This window comes from Opisthocomus hoazin, chromosome 7 (assembly GCF_030867145.1).
Source record: "Opisthocomus hoazin isolate bOpiHoa1 chromosome 7, bOpiHoa1.hap1, whole genome shotgun sequence".
Lineage (NCBI taxonomy): Eukaryota > Metazoa > Chordata > Aves > Opisthocomiformes > Opisthocomidae > Opisthocomus > Opisthocomus hoazin.
This window is the reverse complement of record NC_134420.1, coordinates 72,427,499-72,447,102: the sequence shown is the minus strand read 5'-3', so window position 1 is coordinate 72,447,102 and position 19,604 is coordinate 72,427,499. Positions and strand designations below refer to the sequence as shown.

At 58.8% G+C, this 19,604-nt stretch overlaps 1 protein-coding gene across 3 annotated transcripts; it reads right to left on the bottom strand.

Annotated features, from left to right (window-relative positions):
• Window positions 1-12,264: 12,264 nt before the first annotated feature.
• Window positions 12,265-17,472, bottom strand: VCPKMT (valosin containing protein lysine methyltransferase). Of its 3 annotated transcripts, none has more exons than XR_012764621.1 (6): window positions 17,261-17,472; window positions 17,021-17,131; window positions 15,958-16,030; window positions 14,897-15,016; window positions 12,974-13,395; window positions 12,265-12,696 (listed from the first exon to the last, which is right to left on the bottom strand). XR_012764621.1 is itself a non-coding variant. In XM_075427253.1 (6 exons), exons 1-6 carry the CDS (start codon window positions 17,470-17,472, stop codon window positions 12,673-12,675), a joined length of 645 nt encoding a protein of 214 aa, XP_075283368.1. In that variant the 3' UTR covers window positions 12,265-12,672. The 3 variants fall into 3 exon arrangements, 2 of the variants coding, with proteins under 2 accessions (XP_075283368.1, XP_075283369.1); XM_075427253.1 differs by having other exon boundaries at window positions 13,291-13,395; XM_075427254.1 differs by having other exon boundaries at window positions 12,265-12,649; window positions 13,291-13,395.
• Between the last annotated feature and the right edge of the window lie 2,132 nt (window positions 17,473-19,604).

The following is a 19,604-nucleotide window of genomic DNA, read 5'->3' as shown; positions in this document are numbered from 1 at the left end:
AACGGGGTTTGGTGGGCGCCACCAGGGACGTGCCACCGGGGAGACGCCGCCTTTCTGCGCATAGACTGGGGGAAAAGGTGCGTAAATGGTGAAGCGTAAAGTCAGGGCCCTGAATTTTAGGAAAGCAGACTTCCAGCCCTTCAAGGAGTGAGTCAATAGGACCCCCTGGGAAATGGCCTTTTGGGGCAGGGGAGCAGAACAGAGCTGGCAGAGCCTGAAGGACGCTTTCCGTAGAGGGCAGGAGCTCTCAGTGCCCAGGTGTGAGGAACTGGGAAAGGCAGGCAAGAGACCAGCTGAATTTGGCAAGGGATGCTGAGAATAAGAAGGGCTTTGACAGCTATGTCAGCCAGAAGAGGAAGGCCAAAGAAAGCGTACCCCCCGTGACCAGCAAGGCTGCAGAACTGGTGACAGCGGGCGAGGAGAAGGCTGAGGTACTCAACAACCCCTTTGCCTCGGTCATCACTGGCCTCTCTTCCCACACCTCTCGAGTGGATGGACTGCAAGATGGGGGTTGGGGGAGCAAAGTCCCTCCCTCTGTAACGCAAGGTCAGGTTCGTGACCACCTGAGGAACCTGAACATCTGTAAGGCTATGGGGCCTGACCAGATGGAGTCCGGAGGGAATTGTCTGATGGAGCTGCCAAGCCGCACTCCATGATATCTGAAAGGTCGCAGTGGTCAGGTGAAGTCCCCGGTGACTGGAGGAAGGGAAACATTGCACCCATTTTTAAAAAGGGTAGGAAGGAGAACGCTGGGAACTGCTGACCTGTCGGCCTCGCCTCTGTGCCCGGGAAGGTCATGGAGCAGATCCTCCTAGAAGCTGTGCTGAGGCACATGGAGGACAGGGAGGTGATCTGAGACAGCCAGCGTGGCTTCACCAAGGGCAAGTCCTGCCTGACCAGCCCAGTGGCCTTCTGTGATGGTGTGACTGCATCAGTGGACAAGGGAAGAGCTACAGAAGTTGTCTGTCTGGACTTCTGTAAAGACCTCGACACAGTCCCTCACAACACCCTTCTCTAAATTGGAGAGCTAGGGATTTGATGGGTGGACTGTTTGGTTGGAAGGTTGCAGCCAAAGGGTAGTGGTCAATGGCTTGATGTCCACATGCATGCCGGTGACAAGTGGTGTCCCTCAGGGGTCTGTACTGGGACCAGTGCTGTTTGATCTTTCCACCAGTGACACAGCACGATCGAATGCCCCCTCAGCAAGTTTGCAGATGACACCAAGCTGAGTGGTGCAGGTGACATGCCTGATGGACAGGATGCCATCCAGAGGGACCTGGACAGGCTGGAGAGGTGGGCCTGTGTGAACCTCATGAAGTTCAACAAAGCCAAGTGCAAGGTCCTGTGCATGGGTCAGGGCAACCCCCGGTATCAATACAGGGTGGGGGATGAAGGGATGGAGAGCAGCCCTGAGGAGAAGGACTTCGGGGTGCTGGGTGACCCATCAGCGTGTGCTGGAAGCCCAGCAGGCCAACCATGCCCTGGGCTGCATCCCCAGCAGCGTGGGCACAGGGCGAGGGAGGGGATTCTGCCCCTCTGCCCCGCTCTGCTGAGACCCCCCTGGGAGTCCTGCGTCCAGCTCTGGAGCCCTCAGCACAGGGCAGAGCTGGAGCTGTGGGAGCGGGGCCAGAGGAGGCCCCAGCAATGATGCGAGGGCTGGAACCCCTCTGCTGGGAGGAAAGGCTGGGAGAGCTGGGGCTGCTCAGCCTGGGGAGGAGAAGGCTGCGGGGAGACCTTAGAGCAGCTGCCAGTGCCTGGAGGGGCTGCAAGAGAGCTGGAGAGGGGCTGGGACAAGGGCATGGGGTGATAGGACAAGGGGGGATAGGACAAGTTTGAGAGAGGGGAGATTCAGACTGGATAGAGGGAAGAAATTCTTTATGATAATGGTGGTGAGGCCCTGGCCCAGGTTGCCCAGAGGGGTGGTCGATGCCCCATCCCTGGAAACACCGAAGGCCAGGTTGGACGAGGCTCTCAGCGCCCTGACCCAGGTGAAGATGTCCCTGCTCGCTGCAGGGGGTTGGACCAGATGGCCTGGGAAGGGTCAGCTATTCCACGACTCCGTGATTCTGTAGGTTCAACCTGGCCGGGGCACGGCTTAGGGTGGTCCATCGGCCACCGGCACCTGCTCCAAGACCTGAGCTAATGTTTAGCTTTGGACTTTGCCAAGCTGTCCAAGGGCCAAAGCAGGACGAGGGCAGGAGACCCGTGCGGGGCGGAGGGTGGCTGGAAGCTGGCGCCGTGCCTGCGGCCAGGGCTCCTGCACGAGCTCCGGCTCGGAGGGATGTGAGTTCTGGGTGTAATTTCCCTTGGTCGAGGAGGACTGTGTGAGGGATCGCTTAAGCGATCTGGACGTCCACAAATCCATGGGCCCCGATGGAATGCACCCACGAGTGCTGAGGGAGCTGGCGGATGTCATTGCTGAGCCACTCTCCATCATCTTTGAGAGGTCCTGGAGGACAGGAGAGGTGCCCGAGGACTGGAGAAAGGCCAATGTCACTCCAATCTTCAAAAAGGGCAAGAAGGAGGACCCAGGGAATTACAGGCCGGTCAGCCTCACCTCCATCCCGGGAAAGGTGATGGAGCAGCTTATCCTGGAGGCCATCATGAAGCAAGTGGAAGAAAAGAAGGTTATCAGGAGTAGTCAGCATGGATTCACCAAGGGGAAATCATGCCTGACCAATCTGATAGCTTTCTACGATGACATGACTGGCTGGGTAGACGAAGGGAGAGCCGTGGATGTTGTCTACCTTGACTTCAGCAAGGCTTTCGACACAGTCTCCCATGATATCCTCCTGGGGAAGCTGAGGAAGTGTGGGCTGGATGAGTGGTCGGTGAGGTGGATTGAGAACTGGCTGAATGGCAGAACTCAGAGGGTTGTCATCAGCGGCGCTGAGTCTAGTTGGAGGCTGGTGACAAGTGGTGTCCCTCAGGGGTCAGTACTGGGCCCAGTCTTGTTTAACTTCTTCATCAATGACCTGGATGAAGAGTTAGAATGTACCCTCAGCAAGTTTGCTGATGACACCAAACTGGGAGGTGTGGTAGATACACCAGAAGGCTGTGCTGCCATTCAGCGTGACCTGGATAGGCTGGAGAGCTGGGCAGAGAGGAACCTGATGAGGTTCAACAAGGGCAAGTGCAGGGTCCTGCACCTGGGGAGGAACAACCTCATGCACCAGTACAGGCTTGGGGTGGACCTGCTGGAGAGCAGCTCTGCGGAGAGGGACCTGGGTGTCCTGGTGGACGACAGGTTAACCATGAGCCAGCAGTGTGCCCTGGCTGCCAAGAAAGCCAATGGGATCCTGGGGTGCATCAAGAAGAGTGTGGCCAGCAGGACAAGGGAGGTTCTCCTTCCCCTCTACACTGCCCTGGTGAGGCCTCATCTGGAGTACTGTGTCCAGTTCTGGGCTCCCCAGTTCAAGAAAGATGAAGAGCTACTGGAGAGAGTCCAGTGGAGGGCTACAAGGATGGTGAGGGGACTGGAGCATCTCCACTACGAGGAGAGGTTGAGGGAACTGGGCTTGTTCAGCCTGAAGAAGAGAAGGCTGCGAGGGGACCTTATAAATGCCTACAAATATCTGAAGGGTGGGTGTCAGGAGGATGGGGCCAAGCTCTTTTCAGTAGTGCCCAGTGACAGGACAAGGGGCAATGGGCACAAACTGAGGCACAGGAAGTTCCAGCTGAACATGAGGAGGAACTTCTTCCCTCTGAGGGTGACGGAGCACTGGAACAGGCTGCCCAGGGAGGTTGTGGAGTCTCCTTCTCTGGAGATATTCAAGACCCGCCTGGACAAGATCCTGTGCAGCCTGCTGTAGGTGACCCTGCTTCGGCAGGAGGGTTGGACTAGATGACCCACAGAGGTCCCTTCCAACCCCTACTATTCTGTGATTCTGTGATTCTGTAATTTCGACCGGTTTGGTCTTGGTTCGGCGGGGGGACATCCGCTGACGAGGCCTCGCTGAGCTCCCCTGCTCAGCTCAGCTCTTCGTACAGCGCTCAGCCCTTGTGGGTTATTTCATTGCCGGCTCCGGAGGGGACACGGCCGTGGGGAGGGCGAGGAGCCCGGTGGCATCGCGGACAAGGCTGCGGCGGCGTCCCCAGGGCTGAGCGCGTCCCGCTGGCCTGGATAACCCGCCCCGGGAGCCACCTCGGCTCTAATTTAAACCCCCCTCCCCTGGGACATCATTAAGGACGGGTCTATTAAATTGCTCCGTGCCGCTTCGGGGCGGCGCGGCCCCATCGCCACCCGGGCAGCTCCCGCTTGACCACGGCCGCTCCGTCCCCATCACCTTTACCCTGCAGCATCCCAGACCTTCACATTTTGGGTTTTGCCTTGCCGGGTAATTTTTGCACAGCCACGTTTTCCAATCCCAGATTATTCTAACGACACCATCGAAGAGCTAAAAATAGGAGCAAGGCGTTTTCTTGCCTCTCCCCCCACCAGCGTGGGGACGGCGCCGGCAGCGGGAGCCTCCGAGGTGTTTGCGGAGAGCGTTTGGAGAGCATCACACCTCCCCTTTCCTTTCCCAGCCACGGAGCTTTAAATATCTGGCCCAAATCCACAGGAGCCTGTGGCTGCTTAACTCCTTCTTTTCACTCAGATCAGAAGGAAACTGGGCCCCTGAACCGGGCTGGCCGAGGAAACGGGGCACTGGGTGCGAAACCGCCCCGGGGAGCTCCTGCGCGTCGGGGCAGGAAGCACCGAACCTGCGGGAGTGACTCAGCCACGGCGTGGGTGGTGGGGACGGGGCCATGGGGATGGGGTCATGGGGATGAGGTGGTGAGGACAGGGTGGCGGGGATGGGGCCATGGGGACAAAGTGGTGGGGATGGGGTGGTGGGGACGGGACGGTGAGGGTGGGGTGGTGGGGACACGGCTGTGGGGACAAGGTGGTGGGGATGGGGTGGTGAGGGTGGGGTGGTGGGGACGGGGTGGTGGGAACGAGATGGTGGGGACAAGGTGGTGGGGACGGGGCGGCGAGAATGAGGTGGTGGGGATGGGGCCATGGGGACGAAGGTGGTGGGGACAGGGTGGTGAGGATGAGGTGGTGGGGACGGGGCCATGGGGATGAAGGTGGTGGGGACAGGATGGTGAGGGTGGGGTGGTGGGGATGAGGTGGTGGGGATGAGGTGGTGAGGATGGGGCTGTGGGGACGAGATGGTGGGGACGGGGTGGTAGGGATGAGGTGGTGGGCATGGGGCTGTGGGGATGAGGTGGTAGGGACAGGGTGGTGGGGACGGGGTGGTGGGGACGAGGTGGTGGGGACGAGGTGGTGGGGATGGGGTGGTGGGGACGAGGTGGTGGGGACGGGATGGTGGGGACGGGGTGGTGGGGATGAGGTGGTGGGGATGGGGTGGTGGGGACGAGGTGGTGGGGATGGGGTGGTGGGGACGAGGTGGTGGGGACGGGATGGTGGGGACGGGGTGGTGGGGATGAGGTGGTGGGGATAAGATGGTGGGGACGAGGTGGTGGGCATGGGGTGGCGGGGACGGGGCGATGGGATCCTCCCAGCTCCCATGGGAACCTCCTGGCTCCCGCCTGCCCTGTCCCACTTGGCTTCCTCTCACACGAGGGCCCTTGGAGGTCTCCAGGTCCTGCAGGCTGAGATCCAAGGTGGGAAGCAGCCCCTGAACCCACGCTACTCTGGTAGATGGTGGGGATGGGGTGGTGGGGACAGAGTGGTAGGGATGAGGTGGTGGGCATGGGGCTGTGAGGATGAGGTGGTAGGGACGGGGTGGTGGGGACGGGGTGGTGGGGACAGAGTGGTGGGGATGAGGTGGTGGGGATGGGGCTGTGGGGACGAGGTGGTGGGGACGGGGTGGTGGGGATGAGGTGGTGGGGACGAGGTGGTGGGGACGGGATGGTGGGGACGGGGTGGTGGGGATGAGGTGGTGGGGATAAGATGGTGGGGACGAGGTGGTGGGCATGGGGTGGCGGGGACGGGGCGATGGGATCCTCCCAGCTCCCATGGGAACCTCCTGGCTCCCGCCTGCCCTGTCCCACTTGGCTTCCTCTCACACGAGGGCCCTTGGAGGTCTCCAGGTCCTGCAGGCTGAGATCCAAGGTGGGAAGCAGCCCCTGAACCCACGCTACTCTGCCAAAAACAGTGTACTCCCCCCAGATAACGCACGTCCCAAAAATGTGCTGCACTCCCTCAAAACCCAGGCAAGCCGGGTTTAGCACCGGAGCGTGCTGGGCGCGGTGGCAGCAGCCGGGGGACAGCCGAGCCCTGCTCCCTGCCATGGGTGTCACCACCAGGAGGGTTCGGGGAGTGCAGGAAGGCGGATGGAGGTGGCACCCAAAACACGGCTTTTTGGAGCTGCAGCCTCCCCGCCGCAGGCCTGGCTGCCGGATTGACCTCTGCCTGATGGCACCTTGCTCGTGAGCTCGAACCCTGGCCCGGGCTGGGGGTGGTGGATGCGCCGGCATCGAGAGGCGGCAGAGCCCGAAGCCCCTCCGGGACGCCCCACCGGGCACGGGAGTGGCGATGCTCAGCGCAGCGCGTGCCGGGTTATTTCTCTGTTTTATTTTTATTTAAGGCACCTTACGGGACCCTGCACTGAGGGGGGACGGCTGGAGCTTGGGAATCCACGGGGACGTGTGGACAACGCGCCTGCACACGTCGGCGGGGTCGAGCCCGCGCTGCCAGCCCGTGCTGGGGGGCAAAACCCACGGCCGCCGCCACGTCACGTGCAGAAAACCATCACGAACCACTTCACCCGCGGCTTCGGAGCGGATCCCCGGGGCCCGCACTGGGAATGGCTCCGTGCATCACCCCGGCATGAAAACTGGTCCTAGCATGGAGGCCAGGATGCGTATGGCGAGGTGGGGAGCAGTCAGCCAGCCTGGGGTCATATCCCGGGGTCACAGAATCACAGAATCACAGAATGTTGGGGTTGGCAGGGCCCTCTGTGGGTCACCCAGCCCAACCCCCTGCCCAAGCAGGGTCACCCAGAGCAGGCTGCACAGCACCGCGTCCAGGCGGGGCTGGAATATCTCCAGAGAAGGAGACTCCACAGCCTCCCTGGGCAGCCTGGGCCAGGGCTCCGTCACCCTCAGAGGGAAGAAGTTCTTCCTCATCTTCAGCTGGAGCTTCCTCTGCTTCAGTTTGTGCCCGTTGCCCCTTGTCCTGTCGCTGGGCACCACTGAAAAGAGTCTGGCCCCGTCCTCCTGACACCCACCCTTCAGATATTTATAAGCATTTATTAGGTCCCCTCGCAGCCTTCTCTTCTTCAGGCTGAACAAGCCCAGCTCCCTCAGCCTCTCCTCGTAGGAGAGATGCTCCACTCCCCTCATCATCCTTGTAGCCCTGCACTGGACTCTCTCCAGTAGCTCCTCATCTTTTTTGAACTGGGGAGCCCAGAACTGGACACAACACTGCAGATGGGGCCTCACCAGGGCAGTGTAGAGGGGAAGGAGAACCTCCCTCGTCCTGCTGGCCACACTCTTCTTGATGCACCCCAGGATCCCATTGGCTTTCTTGGCAGCCAGGGCACACTGCTGGCTCATGGTTAACCTGTCGTCCATCAGGACACCCAGGTCCCTCTCCGCAGAGCTGCTCTCCAGCAGGTCCGCCCCAAGCCTGTACTGGTGCCTGGGGTTGTTCCTCCCCAGGTGCAGGACCCTGCATTTGCCTTTGTTGAACCTCATCAGGTTCCTCTCTGCCCAGCTTTCCAGCCTGTCCAGGTCACGCTGAACCCCATATCGCTCCCCGTCAGGGACACAACCGCACTCTTCTCCCCTAAGGGCAGGACAGGTCCTAACCAGAGGTGAATTAACCCCCTGCCCCACGGCCCTCAGGCTGGGATCTGCAGAAGCTGAGCCGGAGGACGGGAGGAGAAGCGGCCGATTCCTGCCACGGAGGGGAACAGAAACGCCGGTGAGGTGGCGGCTGCGCCTGCCACACGCCGGGGATGGCACTGGAGAGGAGCAGCTCGGCCCCGGCCGCCGGCCAAGAGATGGATGAGTCAGAGGTTTCGGGCACAATGGGAAGCGCGGGCTCAGCAGGGACTGGGACGTCCCGGGATGGGGACGTGCCGGGATGGGGACGTGCCAGGACAGGGCCTCGAGGCCACCAAGCGTGGCATCGCAGCGAGCGACACCTCCTCTGGGCCGGGGCACGGAAGCTCTGGGAAGAAACGTGGCTTCTGCCCGGCTGGTGGCGGCGAGAGGAGGGAACAGGGTGAACCCGCGGCTGCCGGCAGGGCCACGCCACGCGTCCTCCCCGTCCCACTGGTGCTGAGCCCTGACGGGTGCTGCTGGCAGGGTACCAGCGACCACATCCCAGCTTGGCAAGGGCTGTCCCCAGCCCGGCTGCTTCCCCAGGGCGTCCCCACCTCCCTCCCGCCACTGCTCTCTTCTCCCTCACTCACAGAATCACAGAATCACAGAATAGTAGGGGTTGGAAGGGACCTCTGTGGGTCATCTAGTCCAACCCTCCTGCTGAAGCAGGGTCACCTACAGCAGGCTGCACAGGACCTTGTCCAGGCAGGTCTTGAATATCTCCAGAGAAGGAGACTCCACAACCTCCCTGGGCAGCCTGGGCCAGGGCTCTGTCACCCTCAGAGGGAAGAAGTTCTTCCTCATCTTCAGCTGGAGCTTCCTCTGCTTCAGTTTGTGCCCGTTGCCCCTTGTCCTGTCGCTGGGCACCACTGGAAAGAGCCTGGCCCTGTCCTCCTGACACCCACCCTGCAGATATTTGTAGGCATTTCTAAGGTCCCCTCTCAGCCTTCTCTTCTTCAGGCTGAACAAGCCCACCTCCCTCAACCTCTCCTCGGAGGAGAGATGCTCCAGTCCCCTCCTCATCCTCATAGCCCTGCGCTGGACTCTCTCCAGTAGCTCCTCATCTTTCTTGAACTGGGGAGCCCAGCACTGGACACAGCACTGCAGATGGGGCCTCACCAGGGCAGAGCAGAGGGGAAGGAGAACCTCCCTTGCCCTGCTGGCCACACTCCTCCTAATGTATCTTTGTCGCAAAAAATCTCACTGTTTGCTCAGCAGCAGAAAATCAACTGTTTCCTTCTTTGTTTCGGGACGTGAAAGGAGCCAGCTGCTGGGCTGCGAGGTGGAGGTCTGACGGCTTCCCCGCCCCGGGGATGGCAGGGCACCGTGCGGGCAGCCAGCCCTCAGCGGACCGAGCCCACGCCGTTCCGGGAGGTGAGGAACTGGCACAGGCTGCGACTCCTCGCCCTGTGCCCCGCGTGCCGGCAGCCACGGCAGCACCCGGTGCCGGCGAAACCGTCCCGTCCCGCCATCCGCTCACCGGGCCGTGCCTGCAGCGGGACACGGAGCCACGCCGGCACCGCTCCGCAGCCATCACCGCCGAGGAGCATCCCCGTCCCCACGCCGCCGAGCACCCCACGGTCTCGCTGGTGAAACACCCGGGGCTCGAAGTGCCGCTAACGAGGCCGGCAGCTGCCATCCGCACCCTCCCTGCCGGCATCACCTTCACCCACCGGTGCTGCGCCCGCCACAGGCCCCAGCGAGCCTTCCCCAGCCCTTTTGCAGAAAACAGACAAAATTGCTACACTTCTGGGTTTGTTTTTTTTTCCCCATGTCCCTGCTCCTCCTAGCAACGAAAAAAAATAATCACAGGGCATCAATGGTGAATCTCGCGAGGTCCCACAGGTTTCTGAGCTGTGTCGTGACTAATATCGCGACAAGAAGCGGTCAGGAGTTTCTGTGTCTGGTGCTGAGCTGGCATTAAACACCGCGCTCCATCCCCGACGGCACCCACGAGCCCCAGCCATTGCTCCGAGCGGGAGCGAGAAGCCCCAGCAGCCGTCGGAGCGCAGCGGCAGCAGCCCAGAATCACAGAATCACAGAATAGTAGGGGTTGGAAGGGACCTCTGAGGGTCACCCAGTCCAACCCTCCTGCTGAAGCAGGGTCACCCACAGCAGGCTGCACAGCACCGTGTCCAGGCGGGTCTTGAGTATCTCCAGAGAAGAAGACTCCACAGCCTCCCTGGGCAGCCTGGGCCAGGGCTCCGTCACCCTCAGAGGGAAGAAGTTCTTCCTCATCTTCAGACGGAACTTCCTGTGCCTCAGTTTGTGCCCATTGCCCCTTGTCCTGTCACTGGGCACCACTGGAAAGAGTTTGGCCCCATCCTCCTGACACCCACCCTGCAGATATTTGTAGGCATTTCTAAGGTCCCCTCGCAGCCTTCTCTTCTCCAGGCTGAACAACCCCAGCTCCCTCAGCCTCTCCTCGTAGGGGAGATGCTCCAGTCCCCTCACCATCCTTGTAGCCCGGCAAAGCCCCAGCGGGACCATGGCACCAGCGCGGGCGTCGCTGGGACGCAGATTCGACCCAGGGACCGCTCGGGAACGAGCCAACATGGACATCCCCCGTCCTTCGAGCCGGTGTTGAAATTCTTCTAGAAATTATCCGAGGGGACTGAGCTGGGACAAAAAGCTAACGGGGACAAGCGGGACACGTGAGCCCTCTCCTGCCCTGCTCCAGGGTGGTTTCCTCTTCGCTGAGACCCGGCAGCGGCAGAAGCCGGAGCAGCAGCCGGCAGCTGCGCGCGGGGAAGAGCAAAGCACGACTTCCTCCCTTTTTTCTTCCGAAAGAGAGCTGCGAGCCCGTATAGAAGAGGAAGCGCCGAAATCGCACGGCCCTGCAGATGAAACACAACCACTCTGCCGGCACCAAACCCCGTCCTGCCAGCGCACCTTCGGACAGCTCTGCCCAAGTTTCTGCCGTAAAACACGCCAGTAAATATCTTCCTGCAGGCCACCTGGGTAATTAAGAAGCTCTTTTCATAACAAGTCAACAAATCATGCGTGCAGTTATGACAAATTGCATTCGCGCTTCGCCGCGCGTTCGCTGCTCATCGCTGCGGTGCTTTGCAAGCCCGGGCGGCGTTTCACGGCGTGCGAAGTTCGTGAGGAACGCTCTTGGTGGAGACAGAGCGAGCCCGAGCGCAGGGCAGGTGCCCAAAGCGCCTGGGTGCCCATGAATAGGGCTCCCCCAACAGCAGTAGCTGAGGTTTTGGGGCAAATTCAGCAGATTTAGCTTCAAGGCTCAGGTTTGTGGTGCAGGACCCCTGCGCGGCGTGAGCGAGGAGGGGCTCGGGGAAGCAGCCGTTGTGATTCACGCCGAGCAGCACCTCCATCGCTGCAGACCTGCTTCCACGGCACGCACGCAGGGCTGCGGGATCACAGAATCACAGACTCACAGAATGGTGGGGTTGGCAGGGACCTCTGTGGGTCACCCAGCCCAACCCCCTGCCCAAGCAGGGTCACCCAGAGCAGGCTGCACAGCACCGCGTCCAGGCGGGGCTGGAATATCTCCAGAGAAGGAGACTCCACAGCCTCCCTGGGCAGCCTGGGCCAGGGCTCCGTCACCCTCAGAGGGAAGAAGCTCTTCCTCATCTTCAGCTGGAGCTTCCTCTGCTTCAGTTTGTGCCCATTGCCCCTTGTCCTGTCGCTGGGCACCACTGGAAAGAGTCTGGCCCCGTCCTCCTGACACCCACCCTGCAGATATTTGTCAGCATTTCTAAGGTCCCCTCTCAGCCTTCTCTTCTCCAGGCTGAACAAGCCCAGCTCCCTCAGCCTCTCCTCGGAGGAGAGATGCTCCAGTGCCCTCATCATCCTCGTAGCCCTCCGCTGGACTCTCTCCAGTAGCTCCTCATCTTTCTTGAACTGGGGAGCCCAGAACTGGACACAGCACTGCAGATGGGGCCTCACCAGGGCAGAGTAGAGGGGGAGGAGAACCTCCCTCGACCTGCTGGCCACACTCCTCTTGATGCACCCCAGGATCCCATTGGCCTTCTTGGCAGCCAGGGCACACTGCTGGCTCATGGTCACCCTGTTGTCCCCCAGCACTCCCAGTCCCTCTCCACAGAGCTGCTCTCCAGCAGGTCCGCCCCAGCCCGTACTGGTGCCTGGGGTTGTTCCTCCCCAGTTGCAGGACCCTGCCCTTGCCCTTGTTGAACCTCATCCGCTGCCGAGCAAAGTGAGATTGCCTTTGAAGCCAAACCTCAAAGCCAACAAGAAGAGGCAGCTCGGTGAGGAACAGCAACGGCAACAACGAGCTCGCTCACCAGAAGGCGTTAAACATTAACGCTGCAGATCCTTCCACCAGCAAAGCGCAGGGGGAGTCAGAAGGCAGAGTTAAAACAAGACTGTCGCGTGTTGTAGCTGAGTAGCACCCACCGCCGCGACAGCCCCTGCGCCTGGAAGGAGACTCCCTGGACCTCTGCGCCGCAGGAACAACGCAGAAACCACAGGCTGACAGAAAACCCCCACCATCCAAGACCCGTCTCAAGTGCAGAGGTTTTATTGACCGGCTCTCCGGGGCTGTGAGACAGAGCCCGCTCGCAGCTTTCTCCCCGCAGAGACTTCTGCGCGGTGTCCTCAGCTCTGCCCGGCAAAACCAACCAGAACACACAACCCAGCGCGGCTCTGGGCGAAGCTCCGGGTCCGTTTTCTGCCCTCCTCTGCCTCAGCCTGCAGACACCAGGAGCTCAGCCTGCCCTCTCGGCAGGAGCCGTCGCTGCGTCTCGTCCCACGAGCCCACTTCTTCGGGCGCCTCGTGCCAAGGCCACCACCGAGGAGCCGTTCCGCAGCTGAGTCACCAACCACACCGGAGACAGTCCCGCTGCGGCGTTGTTCCATACCCTCTCCCTCTTCCCCAGAGCTCTACCAGCTGCCGGAGGGCAGGCGCTGTGGTCACAGATCCCACGATGGAAAATTCTGTGAAGAGATTTTTTTTTTTTAAAAAAAGGCAAAAACAAAAAACAAAGCACGGATTTTTTAAGCGGCCCGTTTCTGTTCAAGCGCTGGAGCCACGTCTTGTGTCAGCACAATATGCAAAAGACTTTTTTCATGCGTGACCGTCTGCTCCGTCAATTAACCAAAAAGTCATCTACCCAGCCCGGACAGGCGCCGAGTGCCACCTCCGGAGACCGGCTGTGGGGAGGGGGCCGCACCGCAGAGCACACAGGACGTAAAGCAGCAGTTGGCACGTTACTTTTATTACTTTGGTGCCTCCAGACTCCAGTTTGGAGATCCCACCGCGCTACAGAGCGCGGAAGCGGAGCAGAAAGTCGGCGCGCAGCTCAGTGACGGTGCTGCTGCAGGCAAAGGCCGGCCCCGGGCACAGCGCTGGGTTTCGGCAGGCCGGAGCTCCTCTCTGCCGGCACGGCTCTGGTCCGCAGCGTCAGAATCCCTCGCGGTATTTCGCAGCCAGTTTAGAGCTTCGCCCCTGGAACGCTCGCACCATGCCAAGGAAACAGCGGCTCCGTCAACTCCTGGCAGCGTTCGCCGCGCCCGTGAACGTTAACCTACCGCTGGCTTCCGGCGGATAGCCACGATACGAATGTCCTCGCTGCGGTACTCCTCGTCGTGCTTCTCCAGGGGAATCTCTTCCAGCTCGAAGTCCACCTGGAGCAGCTGGGTAGCGGAGAACACACAGAACAACTCCGGTGACACCGGCTGCCCCTCTGAACGGCGGGCACCAGGGCACGCAGCCGGCGGAGGCTGGACCCACCACGCTCGGGCCGTTCCACCACAGCCCCCTACAAATGTCCCAGCCATTTTTCCCCTCGTTTGCCCTCGTTTTTACGGCTCCACCGCCCATTCAAAGCTACAGGCACCTCGCAACGTTTAAGAAAAATCTAAAAGCTGGCGATGAAACATTTTGCTCCCTCCGGTCTCCACAGCGCTGAGCCAAACCACAGCGTCTGCCTCTGCCAACCTTCTCAGCTGGAGGGGCGGGGAGAGGGGAAAGAGGCTAAAAAACCCCCAGCATCGACTCTGCAACGTACTCAGAGTAACTTGGCGGAACCCTGGCAAGCTAAGGAAGGAAATAAATCACAAGAACGCAGGAATCGGTCAGAAACACCTACACCTATTGTGTTTCTTGTGGGAGTGGCACCTCACCAGCGCTGATCTCCATCCCAGCAGCCCTCCTCACGGTCAGGTCCCCACAAGAGTTCGAGGCACGGCTAATTATCGCAGAGGTGCTTTAATTAGCACGTACAAATCGCCCTGGAATTCCTGCCCTTCCCCTTTTTGGCAGTGTCGTCATTACGTATAACCCGGTACTCCCGCACAAGGGCTGCTTTTCAGCAGACTTCACGGGTGCAGAGTTCAATCCTGCAGGGACCATCAACCCCACAGCCCCAGGAGGGATTTCGCTGACACCCGTGTTCCTTGTCTTTACCTGCACAGAAGATCCAGCTGGACTATTTAATTACATCACCTACTAATGCTCTCTTAGTAGAGGAGGGAAATTTTTGCAAAAGCAGCTGTATCACTTCGCAAAGAGCCTTGAGTTCCTGAGCTACTCCTGAAAACTTTACCTCTGTTTTCCCTCTGCTTTCAATGGAAGATGATAAAGGAAAACAAATTGTCACCAGACTAATTTTTAATCCTCCTGATAACCTCTGGTTACACCAAGACAACCACTGCAGAAAGAAAGAAGGTGGCAACCAGCCGCTAATTCACTTGCTCCTACAAAAACGACTCTGTTTTGATTGTCACAGACACTGCTTCACGCAGGGTGGCCCTTTTGCGAATCTGGAAGGTGGCACAAGCCAGAGAGGCTTTCAACAGCCCGTGCAAGGCTGGCTGCCTGGATCGAAAGCATCAATACAGCTGAGATTAGTGAGGCAAGAACGCTTAGTTTGACCTTTTGGGGGAAGGAAATGTCAGTAAGCGTCCAGAAAGTCTCTACTGATAAGCTGGACAGTAACTTCCAGAGTTACCATCCCCATTTTCATCCCCATCTAAAGAGAAAAGTGCTTCTCCTGCTACAAACTCTGCTTTGTGCGGTCAACGGAGTTTGTGCGTGTAGCAAATCCGTCGACGTTCAGCTGATCCAACACAGAGTCCTTCTTACCGCCAAGCTACGCTCCCGGTGTTCAAAAACCAGGCGTTAAAAAACACTTACCTCAAAGTATTTTCTCTCAATTTCAGGATTCTTTCCCACAGTCCTCTGTTCGTAACAGCACAAGACGCACGTATCGGGGCCAGTCAGGTCTTTCAGTGTCTTCAGCAGCGGTTCTAACGACTGCCCAAAAGAGGTTAAGTATTTCCCACTTAGATTTTTCAAGTTCATTTTACTGGTACGATACCCTCTAACTAGAGAAAGTCTTCACCCAAGAGAGAAGTTTCCAGTTTTGCTTTTCAGGGAATTATTTTTAGCACTTTATCTAGGACGAAAAGAACATGGGGGCAAGCTGGCAAGCAGAGGAGAAAGCGCGACTGCACAGGAGAGGATTTTCACCGGCTGACCAAGCAAACCGAACTGGCATCAAAGCCCAAACATCCCACACCGCTGACTGGGCATCCCCTCGAAGCACCCAAGAACAGCTATTTGTTGACGTGTTTCAAAAGCGAGCGTTTTCCCACCCGTTCTGGGAACGGGGCTCCGATCCAGACCACTACACCCGGACGCAGGACCAACACGCGGGGAGCCAGCGCACGGGGCTGGTAAGCCCACGGACAGGGCACTGGGACAGGGGGTTCTTCAGGTTGTCCCCCGTTTCTTGCAACATCTCTTAGCTCTCCGTGCGCAGCTCACAGAGCTCCAGCCCAGGAGACGGGGCCGACTCCAGCAACCGCTTGGCTGGAGCATGACTGCTGCTTTTACCTCGCCGAGGGAAGCCTGATGAGCACCCAAGCAGTGCGGACACGGCACTGTTCAACCTCACTCACCAACGTGTGGGGCAGCTGATACCAGTCACAACAATTGGCTTTACACTTCATTCCCAATGTAAAAAAAGTGCCCCCCCAATAGCATGTGGGGTTTTTTTAAACCTAAGAGTCTCTGGCTGAATCTCCAATGGCCTCGAACCTGTTAAAAATACCTTTCCCAGTCTCGTTCTACACACTCCTCTAAACTACGGGGACCCAGATGCAAGCACAGTATTGACTTGAATACTTCTCACTTGAAACCCGTGCCCTTCCCAAGGAAGATTTCCACACGGGCTTTGCAAAGTCCTCACTCACCTCCTCGTAGTAAATGCAATCAGCCATGAGTATATAATCAGGGGGGGGCTGAAATTCTGTCACATCTTCACCCCTAGAAAGAAGCAAAAAACAAAAAAAAAAGTTGAAAACAAGTTTCAGTAATAATAAAACACATAATACTGAGAGTAAAGTACTACGGTGTGACACCGGGCTCGCTTCAAGCGCAGTGGTCCCGAGTCTCTTTGGGAATTTAACCATGAAAGAGACCCAAGACTCTGGGAATTTAATCACGGAAGAGACCCAAGTCTCTTTGGGAATTCAACCATGGAAGAGACCCGAGTCTCTGGGAATTTAACCATGGAAGAGAGCTGAGTCTCTCTGCCAATTCAACTAAGGAGAGACCCAAGTCTATCTGGGAATTCAACCACGGAAGAGACACGAATTTCTTTGGGAATTTAACCACAGAATAGACCTGAGTCTCTTTTGGGAATTCAACCACAGAAGAGAACCAAGTCTCTTTGCGAATTTAACCATGGAAGAGACCTGAGTCTCTTCGGGAATTCGACCATGGAAGAGACGTGAGTTTCTTTGGGAATTTAATCATGGAATAGACCTGAGTCTCTTTGGGAATTTAAGCATGGAAGAGATGCAAGTCTCTGGGAATTCAATCACAGAAGAGACCCAAGTCTCTTTGGGAATTCAACCACGGAAGAGACCCAAGACACTTTGGGAATTTAAGCATGGAAGAGATGCAAGTCTCTTCAGGAATTCAATCATGGAAGACACCCAAGTCTCTGGGAATTCAACCATGGAAGAGACGTGAGTCTCTTTGGGAATTTAACCATGGAAGAGACCCGAATCTCTCTGGGAATGCAACCATGGAAGAGACCTGAGTTTCTTCGGGAATTCAATCACGAAAGAGACGCGAGTCTCTTTGGGAATTTAACCATGGGAGAGACGCGAGTTTCTCTGGGAATTCAACCATGGAAGAGACGTGAGTCTCTGAGAATTTAACCACGGAAGAGACGCCAGTCTCTGTGGGCACTGCGGCACCCGGTGGGGCGGCGGGTGCCGAGCAGCAGCAGCGCGGGCTGATACCAACCATTTCAGTACCTGGGCCCGCACCGCCCCGGTCACCAGGTGCCTGTTGCTCTCGATGTTGGCCGCCAGCAGCTCCTGCAGCTCCTCCAGGTCGGTGACCGTCACGTCGGCCCTGCAACGCGCGCAGCCCACGGTCACGGCGGTGAGAACCGAGCGGGTTTCAGCCCCGCCAAGGCAACGCAGCGGGAGGAGAGGCGGGGGGACCCCGGCCTCCCGCAGCCCCCCGCCGCCCGCCGCTCACCCCAGCGTGGCCGCCATGATGCCGACAGCCCCGGTGCCGGCTCCCAGCTCCAGGACGTGGCGGCTGGCCAGGGGGCAAGCGCCGGTCTCCAGGAACTTGGCCAGCACCAGCGCCGCGTCCCACACCACGCAGCCCACGCCGCCCGCCTCCCGCTGCTGCAGCCGCAGCGCCGGCCCGCCCCGCCGCTCCAGCTCCCTCACCCAGCCCGCCATGGCCGCGGCGTGAGGCGGCGAGGCCCCGCCCCCCGGCCCCGCCCCCGGGGGCGCGAAAATGGCGGCGAGCCCCGCCCCCCCCCCCGCCGGGAGCCGCCTCGCAGCGGACCCCGCCGCTGTGAGGTGCGTGAAGAGGAGTGCGGGCAGCAGGGCGAGGGAGGTTCTGCTGCCCCTCTGCTCTGCCCTGGGGAGGCCCCATCTGCAGTGCTGTGTCCAGTTCTGGGCTCCCCAGTTCAAGAAAGATGAGGAGCTACTGGAGAGAGTCCAGTGGAGAGCTACGAGGATGAGGAGGGGACTGGAGCATCTCTCCTACGAGGAGAGGCTGAGGGAGCTGGGCTTGTTCAGCCTGGAGAAGAGAAGGCTGAGAGGGGACCTTAGAAATGCCTCTAAATATCTGCAGGGTGGGTGTCAGGAGGACGGGGCCAGACTCTTTCCAGTGGTGCCCAGCGACAGGACAAGGGGCAACGGGCACAAACTGAAGCAGAGGAAGTTCCAGCTGAAGATGAGGAAGAACTTCTTCCCTCTGAGGGTGACGGAGCCCTGGTCCAGGCTGCCCAGGGAGGCTGTGGAGTCTCCTTCTCTGGAGATATTCAAGACCTGCCTGGCCGTGGTGCTGTGCAGCCTGCTCTGGGTGACCCTGCTTGGGCAGGGGGTTGGGCTGCGGGACCCATAGAGGTCCCTGCCAACCCCTGCCATGCTGGGATTCTGTGAGTCTGTTTCTTTTTCTCTGTCTTCGACTGCGGAATTCCAAACCGCTGCCCCAACCCCCTCTTTCACAGTCGGCTTTAAAAGCAGGAAGCCCCTCGCAGCCGCCCAGGTGCTTTTCTAGGCCGTCAAACATAAAATACAAGCTGGCACCGAAAAAAAGCCGCTCTGAGGACGGCACCCCTGCGCAGCGTCATGGCAAGGTTAACTCCAACAAATGCACGCTCCCGCTTCCAGAAGTTTAAACTCTCCTCTGAGTCCACTGCAAAGCAGAGCCTCACAGAGGTCGTGGTGGAGGGAAGCCCTTCGATACGGACGGAAGCCATTGCTAACCAGCAGATGCTCAGCTTTAAATGAGCTGCTGAGGGCTTTGCTGAGTCAGGACCGAAATACAAGGCTATGATATATTTTAATATGGGATATTGAAAATGCTTCTGGCCCAAGCACTTGTACAGGGAGGTATAGTGCTGGCATCTATATGTTCTGAAGTTTGGGAGAAGATTTTTTTCCCCTTCAACACCACACAAAATGTAGAAGTCTGAAAAAAATATTACTCATCTTTTAGCAAAAGCTGCCGGTGAGGACTTCAAAGGAGTTAATACAAGCAACTAAATAAAAATTTTAACTCGCTCAGCTTATTCTGCCGATCACGGGAACGGTGGAACCTGCCAGCCTGCCTTGTCCGTGCCAAGAGCATTAGGGGAGCACTTCACCGAGCAGCGTTTCACCGCCAGACACCAACAGAAGAGCTCTTCCCAGCTCACAGAAAAGAGTAGGAGCTGTGGTTTTACTGCAGAGGGAAAGAAAAGACATCACCACGGCACTGTCCTCTTCCTGCCTGCGCTCCCAGCTCGCACATCTCACACGTGGGACTTGCTGAGCGTTGTTTCTGCAACACGAAGCGGCTCTCCTTGATAAAGCATGTCCTGCTCCTCGCACGAACGGCCCTCAGGGTGACGCCTCGAACAGCTTCCACCCCTCCTCCTTCTCAGGAAAGCAGCACGAAGGGGACAGGCAGCAGCAGACTGTCCGACAGACAGACAGCAGGACACATCTTCCCCGGAGATGCCCCTCCGCAGGCGTCGCCTCTCCTTTTCCAGCGGGAAAGCCCGAGTTGGTGGGAGCAATACAGGCAGGCTGACAAAAAGCCGGAGCGTGACTTGGAAGCCCAGCCGGGAGCCAGGAAAACTGGCAAGCACTTCTCCGTGGAGATGGGCTGGCAGGGGGAGGAGAAGGTGGAGCTCCCAGGGAGCTGGCGTGGATCGGGCCCGGCCGCAGAGCGAGGGGCAGCCAAAGCCGAGAATCGCAGCGCGGAGGACTGGGGCATTTTGTATTGCCAGAGACTTCCTAAACGCAATTTTGGAATAAAATGTAACTTTTGGAACAAATGCAACCTTGTCCTGACAAGGAACACGCACTGCTCAGGC